This window comes from Miniopterus natalensis, chromosome 17 (genome assembly GCF_054644295.1).
Source record: "Miniopterus natalensis isolate mMinNat1 chromosome 17, mMinNat1.hap1, whole genome shotgun sequence".
NCBI classification, from domain to species: Eukaryota; Metazoa; Chordata; class Mammalia; order Chiroptera; family Miniopteridae; genus Miniopterus; species Miniopterus natalensis.
The window spans coordinates 26,834,411-26,845,264 of record NC_142097.1 but is presented as its reverse complement, the minus strand read 5'-3'; the positions used below and the strand labels follow the sequence as shown (position 1 = coordinate 26,845,264).

At 44.8% G+C, this 10,854-nt stretch overlaps 1 protein-coding gene across 2 annotated transcripts; it reads right to left on the bottom strand.

Annotated features, from left to right (window-relative positions):
• Positions 1-2,267: 2,267 nt before the first annotated feature.
• On the bottom strand, positions 2,268-5,030 carry ATP5MC1 (ATP synthase membrane subunit c locus 1). 2 transcript variants are annotated; one of them, XM_016222056.2, is made up of 5 exons: positions 4,974-5,030; positions 4,348-4,396; positions 3,387-3,464; positions 2,815-2,993; positions 2,268-2,479 (listed from the first exon to the last, which is right to left on the bottom strand). In XM_016222056.2, exons 2-5 carry the CDS (start codon positions 4,384-4,386, stop codon positions 2,365-2,367), a joined length of 411 nt encoding a protein of 136 aa, XP_016077542.1. In that variant the 5' UTR covers positions 4,387-4,396; positions 4,974-5,030; the 3' UTR covers positions 2,268-2,364. The 2 variants fall into 2 exon arrangements, with proteins under 2 accessions (XP_016077542.1, XP_016077543.1); XM_016222057.2 differs by lacking the exon at positions 4,974-5,030 and adding an exon at positions 4,904-4,957.
• Positions 5,031-10,854: the final 5,824 nt, after the last annotated feature.

Here is a 10,854-nt window from a genome sequence, read left to right as displayed (position 1 = left end):
CAGTGGTAATGAACTGACTAGCCTGGTTAGGTGAAGGGGAGCATTCTCCTGACCCTGTAGGGCTCCATGGGCTACCAACCATGTTTCTAACCTTGCCAATTTGGATTTCCAAGCAATTTTAAGGCTGTTTGTTGCACACTTGAAGGGAAATTCTTACTAGCCTCTTGGTAAAAACATTCCTGGAGTTCACAGGAATAAAAAGGCAACCACCTCCCTTGGGGCTGCTCCTTGATTACTACCAGAGGGTAGAGACCTGGCAAGGATACCAGCCTGACATCCCAAAGGGTTACTATATTCCGTTTGCATAACAGCATTAACAGTTAATCCACTGCTCCCTTGGTGATACCTCAGCTGCCAGTTCAACCTCAGTCCCATTCCTTCTCTTTAGCCCTGAGATTCCTGGGCTCTGCTTCAGGTTCTGTAGCTGGCTTGCTGTGAACCGAGTAACTTAAGGTGAAGAAGCTGAGGACAAGCAGCAGATTAGGGTAGACCAGTAGCTCTCAACTGGAAGTGATTTTTGCCTGCCTCCCCGATATCTATTTGGCAATTGGTTGTCACTACTGGGGAAGAGGAGGTTGTTACTGGCATCTAGCGGGTAAGAGGCCAAGGATGCTGTTAAACATCATACAATGTATAGGACAACCCCACAACAATGAATTATCTGGCCCCAAATGTGCCAAGGCTGAGAAATCTTGTGCTAGAAGACCATGATTGTTGAATGAATGCTAGGTGGACTTGGATTAGAAACATCGGTCTGCTGTATGATCTTGAGCATGTCACCAAACTTGTACAAACCTTAGATGAGTCAGCAGTGGTTAAGAACACAGGTTCTGGAGTTTGAATCCCAGCTTTGCTAACAGCCGTGTGGCCTTCACAGGATGCAACATTCTGGGTCTCCCTCTTTCCTCACCTAGAAAATGACTTCGTAGGGAAGTTGGAAGTTATTCACGGAAAGTGCTTAGCAATGTGCCAGACACACACGCTTTCAAATGTTAGCTGATAGTCTTACAACTGCTGGCCTTTTTGCTTTTCTTCTTCTGCACCCACACTCCATAACCTATGGCATTGTTCACTATTACTTCTACTCTGCTGATGGCCCATACTCCGGAGCAAGGACCTTAGCCTTCTTTGCCTTCCCCAAGACTCCCAGGAGGATGCTTAGTACGTAACTAACTACCTGCATGATTGTCTTTAAATTGCATCCATTCTTATTGACTCACATTTTTGGTGTTCTTAACACTAATTAGGGATATTCTTGGTTTTACTATTTCACAGAAATTTTGCAATAGGTTGAGGTATAAGGTTTTCACAAAGTGGGTTCCACTTACAAGTTTTTACTCCTTTTGAAATCATCCAATTTGAGACAGCCATGCCTACTAGCCCCTCTGCAGTCATGCTGCCCATGCTTTGCGTAGAGAAGCAGCAGGTGTGAATATATCAGCTTAGCTTTCTCTTACCTGGGTTATCAGTCCCACTTTAGCCAAGTGGGAGAACCTACTGAACAGACTTTGAGAAGATGCTTCGTGAAGCTCTCAAGCAATTCATCAGTTTGTTCCTCCCCCTTCACCCAAAACACCCTTTTTACCCCTAGCAAAACTAAGACTGTAAGTTCTCCAAGAACAGAGACTGTGTGCCTCATCTGCTTTATTCAAGAACACTCAGGCACTCAAAAAGGCAAACTGATAATGAAATTTACAAGTGGGGCTGAATGCAGGTGGTTGGAGGCCTACCTCCACCTCTAATGTGCCATACAACTTCTTTGGGACTAAATTTCCGTATCTGCCACACTTCAGTTGTGTGGCCAAGAGTTAAATACATGGGACAACAAAGTTAAAGGTTTAGGTTGGCCTGAGGAAGAATCCCCAATTCTGCCACTTGCCAGCTCTGTGATGGTACACAAGTTACTTTGCTTCCCTAAGCCTCCATTCCCCCATTTGCAAAACAGTTCTAATCACTGTACTTATAATAACTCATAGGGCTGTTGAGATAAAAACATAAAACACTTAGTACAGAGTTTGGTGCAAATTACCCCCTCAAAAATGTTACATCATATTATACTAAATTTGAAGGGAAAAAGCACCAATTATTACTTAGATGAGTTCATGCTCTAAAGAGAATGTGTTCTTATAATCATGGCAGTGGTCTTTCTCAGCCCTGAGGAGTTCTTAATCACCAATAGCTGACCAAATCCCAGTTCCCTTATCCCACCTTTCCACCAAGATCCTCCCCAAGGGCAAAGGACAGAGGCACAGGCATATGGGTTTAGAGAAATGTTGTGTTTAATGGTAAAGCTTAGCACGTTCCAGCACTGGGCATGGCCTGGAGTCGAAGCAGCAGGGATGGGTAGGTGACCCCCACGGAGCCTCACATGGCGAAGAGGATCAGGAAGGCGACCATCAAACAGAAGAGCCCCATGGCTTCAGACAGGGCAAAGCCCAGGATGGCATAAGAGAAGAGTTGCTGCTTGAGGGATGGGTTCCTGCCAGGGAAAGGAAAGGGTGAGGGCATGGGTGGTGGTGGACTCAGGTAGGTAGGTAGGTGAATGGGGAGTGCTGAAGCTGGGAGAGGGCCTAACCTGCATATATCCTGGGGATTTATCAGATAAGCAGAGTGCCAACATGGTAAGTTTAAGTGAGCCAAGTTGGAAGCACGTTTAAATTCTGATTCAGAGAAATCAGAGAGGTTTCTCCTTTCCTCCTGGAGAAAACAGGAGGTAGACGGAATAAACTGGAACCTAGAGGGATATCCTCCTGCCGAGGCTTCCCTCAAACAGGGTAGAATTTATGGGATGCTCTAGACCACCTCCAAACTCACCTGGCATAGCCAATGATCAAACTGCCAAACACTGTTCCAATTCCGGCCCCTGAACCAGCCACACCCACTGTGGCAGCCCCAGCACCAATAAACTTGGCGGCTGTGTCAATGTCCCGGGAGACAACACTGGTTTGGAACTCCCGTCTGGCCACCTGGAGTGGGGAGCTGATGTAGGAAGGCTAGAAGGAAGGAGAGAGAGAGGTAGGGAAGAAGAGAAAGGAAGAGATAAAGGAGATAGTGAGGCACAAGGACAGGTGGCTGACTCCACCCCCTTCACCCCACCCACCTGAGCTGAAATAGCTGGCAAACTGCCTGGCAAGTACAACATGCTCAGACTGCAGAGCATGCTGGGAATTACTCTTAGGGTGTTCTCAGAGCTGGCTAGGGAAATGTCATGGGTTAGGGAAACCTCACTTTTGCAAGCTTCTCACCTCCAATGCTCACCTTGGGGGTACTTAGAACTATTAAAGCACCACAGACTCTCTAACTCTCCTCCCACTTTGGCTTAAAGGCAACTCAACTAACTTGAAGGACACCAGTGTGGAGAAATAAGCGGGCCCATACTCCTTTACCTGTTCAGATGGGATCTCCGGCCTACTCAGGAAGGAGGCAGACACAGGCCTGATTAGACCCCTGGTACAACAGCGGATCTGTAAAATCAGAAAGACACATCTGCCCAAATCAGGCAAGGAAAAAAACAACCACCTAAGTGCCGAGCTTCTGTCAAGAAGGGCTATACATGTTAGAAACGGAAAAAGTCCAATGTATTTCAAGGTCAATTAATGTATTCCTATTTCTTCCAACTAGGCCTGCACCAGACACAACTGTCCTGAGACCCTGGTGTTGTCAGCAGTGGCAACCTTCCCATTTAAAACTGGGTACCAAAGTTCACTTCTATGGGCACAGCCCTAATCAGTATCCCAGAATGAACAAAACCCCACACTATCATCAAACCAGGTACAGGAAGAGTCTGTACCCGGATCACCAAAGGAATCAGAAAGGGGAAATCTTATTTTGCAAAAATGGTATTCACTGTTACATACCCTGAATGGAAGGGACCAGTAAGCCTGGAGAGGCTCCTGAAACAGCCACCTAAGCTAAGCCCTTTGTAACATGGCTTTCTTGAAATATTTTTTTGTGCAGTGGTTCTCAAACTTGGCTGAACATTGGAATCACCTGGGGAGTTCTGACAAATACAGATGCATGGGTTCCATCCTCATTCCCAGAATCTGTGCAGCCTGGGCATCAGTACTTTTTAAGTTTCCCCAGTTGATTCTAATGTGCAGCCAAGGTAGAGAATCACCCTATCAGTGGGCCAGGCTGGGGGTAAAGGTCAGATCCAGAATCTCTGACCACATTCCCAAGCCAAGACAGTTTGGTTTACAGGTCCAAATAAACAGGTTAACTGCATTGCATCCTACAACCTCCTCAAAGAGCCAACATCATCAGGATGCCAACCTCCTCTCAGTTCATTCATTAAACATCATGGCTCCCACACCTGGCACTAGAGAGCACCCCGGAGCCGCAGCTTACCAGAGCTGGAGGAATGAGTAGTGCCCCGGTGGTCTGCATTTTTTTCAGTCTGCAGAGGAAAACAAAAAATTCCATTGACAGTCTGGTTATTTCTTTATAGTGGCGACCTTCCGTCGTCCCCTTGGCTCTCGCCCGTCCTCCCTGGACCACACTCTTCCTAGCACCGTGCCCAGCATTAGAGGTCAGAGGGACAGCGCGAACTCCCGGGTCCACTACTTTCAGCGTGGCGGGTCTGCAAAGGAAGGTCACGGAGATCGGAAGTAGAGGAAGGAAGCCCGAGCCCCAGAAGGGAGATGTTGCGAAAGAGGATGGTCTCCCGGGAAGACTGGAGGCCGACTCAGGACAAGTGTCGTGCAGGGTCCTCCACGTTCATTTTACACAGCTATGCTCTGCCCGCCTCAGTCTGGACAGTTAATCGCTCATTACCGTTGGTAATTAACATTAATTGTTAAGGCTATATAGATGCCCATCGTCTCTCCCGGCTCCGGGGGCAAATGCCCCTCCACACAGTCCAGCCCACACCCCTGCCAGTCGCTGGCTCCAGGCCCCAAGTCACCTGCACTCCCACAGCCCTGCTGCCCTTGCTCAGACCACGGCGCTCGCCCGGCTCAAGGTGACTGACTCACCTCCCAGCTTTAGCTCTAGGTTTCAGAGCTCAGCTCCCCTACCCACGTGTCTCGGGGTCCCCCCACTCTCATTGGCCGCAATTCCCCCGCGTCCCCATTGGTTAGCGTTCTCAATTCCTCCTTTCTTATTGGCTTTCCGCAGCTTCCTCCTCTCTCTCCACAGGAGCTTCGTGGCATTTCCCGCCTCCCTGAGGGTAAAGGCGGGGTTACCCTCCGGGATATGGCTTCCGATTGGTCGATCCCTCAAAATGCTCGACCATAGAGTCGGCGGGACTCAGAGGTTCCATAACCTCTCGCACAAAATGGCGACTAAGGTGGAAGCTGCGGAAAAAGGCATGAGAGAGATGACCGGACGCCTTACGCAGACAGACACCTGACCTTGGACCCAAGACTTCATTCGGGCACTCGGGCCTTGGGGCGCGTTGCACGTTGGGATTTGTAGTCAGGTCGTAAGCCCCAAGGACAGTTGAAGTCCCGCGAGACGTTTCTTCCTGGGCTGGGCGAGCCAACGCCTTTGCAGCAGTTCCCGCGTTGGTGATTTGTGGAAATCTTGCTTCCGCCATTGGGAAGAAAGGCCGCCTGCCGGCCTTGAAAGTTCCTGGGGGGCAAGCGCGCCTCTGTGGTCTGCCGCCGGTGTTCAGCAGTTGTGCAGTAGCAACCAGGTGGTTTTTTTAAAAAAAAGTATTATTTTGTATTGTAAAAACAATATTGTAAGGATAAAACAGTACCATGATAGAAAAACGGGAAAGGATAGGACTAAACGATTCACTAAAGAATTATGAGTTGAACCCTAGCGGGATTGGCTCAGAGGCTAGAGCAGCGGCCTGCGGACCGAAGGGTCCAGGGTTCAATTCCAGCCAAGGCACGTGCCTCAGTTTACAGGCTCGATCCCGGCCCCGGTGGGGAGGCTCTCTGAAAAGCAACGGAAAAAGGTGTCCTTCGGTGACGATTAAAAAAAAAAAGAATTATAAAGTGCAGGAAAGAACGTTCAACTTCACTAATCAAAGAAGCAGAAGTTTAAACGCAACATTTCCCAGTTAGCAAAAGAGTAGAGCTCCTTTTATTAATATGAGCCAGGCAATCTCCTGTACTAATGGTGAAAGTGTGAAACAAAAAATCTTTCTTGAAAGCAGTTTGGCAATATTCATTGAAAGGCTTTGAGTGGTCCATCCTCTTTGATCCAAAAATTCTTGAGGAATAGAGAGCCCTTAAACTCTTATCCTCTTTGACCCAAGAATATCACTTATGGGAATCTGTCCTGAAGAAATAATCAGAAATGCAGAAATCCTATTTAAAGAATGTGCACTGGGGAGTTTATTGAAATTGGGAATAATTAAGTGGTTTAATAAAATATGATATATTGATGATATAAGCAGATATTTAAAATCATGTTTCCAAAGAGTATTTTTATATTGAGGAAAATTTCATGATATAAGACATGAAAAATGCAAGATTGTATAGCATTGTGACAAAATATGGAAAGATTGGAAGAAAATAAGACAATATTAATAGTTAATTCTGGGTGGTGTAATAAGCTTGATTTATGAGTATGTATTAAACTTATAATAGAAAAATATTAAAAATTATACTATTCTGGAGACCCTGGACTCTTAGAAAAACATTTTAAGATTAAGGAGACTTAAGATATCCTGCTAGCATAATATAATGGAAAAAGTGTGGAGTTTTGAAATTACAGACTTGAGTTCCTATCATGGTTTTACCATATAACTGGATATGTACGTCTGAACAGTTTGCCAAATTTCCCTTGTTTTTAGTGTTATAAGCTACCATTTATTGAGACCTTACCATATGGCAAGCATTATGTTAGGTGCTTTCACCTCTTATAAAATTTAATCCCAAAGGGAAGCAAAAGAAAAAATAAACAAATGGGATTACACCAAACTAAAAAGTTTTTGTGCAGCAAAGGAGACCATCAAAAAAACTAAGAGACAACCTACTAAATGGGAGAATATTCTCACCACTGATACATCTGATATGGGGTTAATATCCAAAATTTATAAAGAACACCAAGAAAACCCAAACAATCCAATTAAAATCCAATTAAAAAATGGACAGAGGAAATGAATACTCATGGGCAGATGCTCCAAAAAGGGCATACAGAAGGCCAAGGACACAGAAGAGTTGCTCAAAGTCACTAATTGTTAGAGAAATGCAAATTAAAACCACAATGAGATATCACCTCACACGTGTCAGAATGGCTATCATCAATAAATCCACAAATGACAATTGTTGGCAAGGATGTGGAGGAAAGGGAACCCTAGTGCATTGTTGGTGGGAACGCAGATTGGTGCAGCCACTATGGAAAATAGTATGGAATTTCCTCGAAAGATTTAACATGGACCTGTCTTATGACCCAGTGATTCCACTTCTGGGGATTTATCTGAAGAAACCCAAAACACGAATTCAAAAGAATATATGCACCCCTGTGTTCATTGCAATGTTATTGACAATAGCTATGGAACCAACTCAAGAGCCCATTGATAGACGAGTGGATAAAAAAAGCTGTGGTACATATATACAATGGAATATAACTCAGCCATAAAAAAAAAAAAAATCTTACCATTTGTGACAACATGGAAGGACCTAGAGGGTATTATGCTCAGTGAAATATGTCAGTTAGAGAAAGACAAATATCATATGATTTCACTTATATGTGGAATCTAAAGAACAAAACAAACAATTGAAACAGACTCATAGATACTGGTGCTTGTCATAGATTGGACACTGGGTGAAAGAATTGAAGGAATTAAGAAGCACAAATTGGTAGCTATAAAATAGTCCCGGAGAAGTAAGTAAAGCATAGAAAATACAATCAATAATATCGTGATAACTACGTATGGTGCCAGTTGGGGTACTGGAATTATCGAGGGGAATACTATATAAAGTATATTATTGTCTAATCACTAAGCTGTACACCTGAAACCAATACACAATAAAAAATAAATCTAAAAATAATTTAATCCTTACAAAAACCCTTTAAGTATTATTACCCCCTTTTACAGACTACTACTTTTAATAGTATCTCTTTCTCCAGTTTGGCATATTGGGTAAGAGAAAAAGTCAGTATTTGAACCCAAGTCAGTCTAGATCCAAAGCACAAGCTCTTAACCAGTGCTCTTTGAAGTATAGACATAGAAAGTACTGATAAACCGGGAGAGGCTGTGAAAAGTAGAAGGCAGTTGGGAAGCCTCCAGTCCAGACCCGACATCTTGAGGATTATACCAGCAAACTAGGAGGCCACACGAGCTCTGTGGGGACTCGGAGGGTTCCTGAATAGGCAGAAATGCTTTTGATGAGGAAGGTGAAGGGCAAACTTGTGGATAGTAAGTCAGCAGTTTCCTTTCCAAAGGCACTTCTGATTCTTTTCAAAACCCATCTCTTCCACCTAGAGTCTTATTGCAGATCTTCCCTCTTTTCCTTCAAGCCCAGTTCCTCACTCTTTCTTTAGGAATTCAATCAACATTTTTGAGCACTTAACAGTTCCAAGCACTGCACTTGGTGCTGGGAGTATACAGATGAGTAAGACCAGTTTCAGCCTAAAGAAACTTGAAATTAGCAAGAAAATATGTGAACAAGTAATTACAACTATTATGTTAACGAGTACTACAAAACTACCTGCAAAATACAAAGAAGGGGGCCTGGTTGGGCGTGGCTCAGTGGTTGAGCATCGACTGATGATCCAAAAGATCCGGTTCAATTCCCGGTCAGGGCACATGCCGGGGTTGCAGGCTCAATCCCCAGTCGGGGGCGTGCAGGAGGCAGCAGATCAATGACTCTCTCATCGTTGATGTTTCTATCTCTCTCTCTCTCCCCCTCTCCCTTCCTCTCTCCGAAATCAATAATGCTATGTTTAAAAAAACACACAAAAAACCCAAAAACTTAATGGATAGGTTAAACAAGAAATTTTTTGTTGTTGTTAATCCTCACCTGAGGATAGTTTTTCCATTGACTTTCATTTATTTATTTATTTATTTATTTATTTATTTATTTATTTATTTATTTATTCATTCATTCATTCATTCATTCATTCGTTCATTCATTCATTCATTCATTTAATTGATTTTAGAGAGAGACTGAAAGGGGGCGAGAGAGAGAAACACTGATGAGAGAGAAACATCAGCTGCCTTCTCCACACCCCCAACCAGGGATCGAGCTGGCAACCTGGCATGGGTCCTGACGTGGAATTGAACTGGTGACCTTGCTGGTGACAGGCCAGGGCTCCATTGACTTCTAGAGAGAGTGAGGGAGGGGGAGAGAGGGAGAGAAACATCCATGTGAGAAAGACACATTGATTGGTTGCCTTGCACACGTGCCGTGACCAGTGTGTCTCAGTAGGTTGAAGCGTTGTCCCGTACACTGAGCGACATTGGTCAGGGCTGCTGGTATTCCTTTTCTATGAGGGTTTGAGACTGAGTCTTCCTGAAACATTGGATTTAAAAAGGCCCAGGTCTCTGTTTGCCAGCATTATATATTTTTTGTTTGGTGCTATAATTCCCATAAAACCTCAGCAGCCTGAGCATTTCATTTGGGAGTTCTCTGCTAAAGAGTCCAAACTAGGAATCTTGTCTGATGATTTTCCAGGCCTGGTAAATATTCAGAGTTGGGGAGGCCTAGGGGCTCTGCTCATCCAACAGCCTTAGCCGCAGGATATGGATGGTGAATAATGGGGGTGAGGGGTCTGATGGGAGCCTTTCTCCTCTAACCTGCCCTGGAAGGTAACTCTGCAACCTTGCATTCCACAACCACCGAGAGGTTCTTTTAAAATGGGAGGCAATTTCACATTTGTCCGACAGAGGGCGCTCAATGGAAGATATTTCAGAGAGACCGGAGGGTTGTGTTTGCTTGTTTGTTTTTTAATCCTCACCTGAGAGTATTTTTTTCCATTGCTTTTCAGAGAGAGAGAGAGAGAAACATGGATCCGAGAGAGACACCTCAAGTGGTTGCCTCCCGCAGGGGCCCCAACCCTGACCAGGGCCAGGGATCGAGCCTGCAACTGAGGCCGGAATTGAACAAGGGACCCTTCAGTCCACCAGCCAACACTCTAACCATTGAGCCAAACTGGCTAGGGCTGTTTGTTTGTTTGTTTTTTAAAAAATATATATCTTTATTGATTTCGGAGAGAGGAAATGAGAGGGAGAGAGAGAGACAGAAACACAGGTCCCCGGCTGGGGATGGAGCCCAAAAACCTGGGCATGTGCCCTGATTGGGAATCAAACCACAATCTCCTGGATCCTAGGTCGATGCTCAACAGCTGAGCCACGCCTGGCCAGGCTGTTTGTTTGTTTTTTAAACAAACTGGCTTCTCTTACACTGCCTTCAATCCCAGGAAACCATTCTGGTTCTGTCTTCAAATTCCGTCCTGGATCTGACCACTTCTCTGCACCTCCTGTGCTGCAGCTCTAGCCGGAGTCCCCTCATTTTCTCAGCTGCTTGGTTGGAGCGTTGTCCCATGCACTTAGCCACACAGGCCAAGGCTGCTGGTATTCGTTTTCGATGAGGGTTTGGGACTGAGTCTTCCTGCAAAATCGGATTTAAAAAGGCCCAGGTCTCTGTTTGCCAGCATTATGTATTTTTGTCTGGTACTACAATTCCCATGAAACCTCAGCAGCCTGAGCATTTCATTTGGGAGGCCTCTGCTAAAGAGCCCACATTGCACAGACCTAACACTTGCCCTGCTTTTACTTGTTTTCTAATCATCTACCCAGCAGCCAGAGAAATCCTTTTAAGATATAGCAAGTTCTCCAATAATGTCCTTTCCTTATAATATTTACATCAATTAGCCTATGGTAAAATCAGTTTGGTTGTATGTCATTTCCCTTATAATCACAGAACCTATCCAGGACTTTAAGTAGGGAGTTAC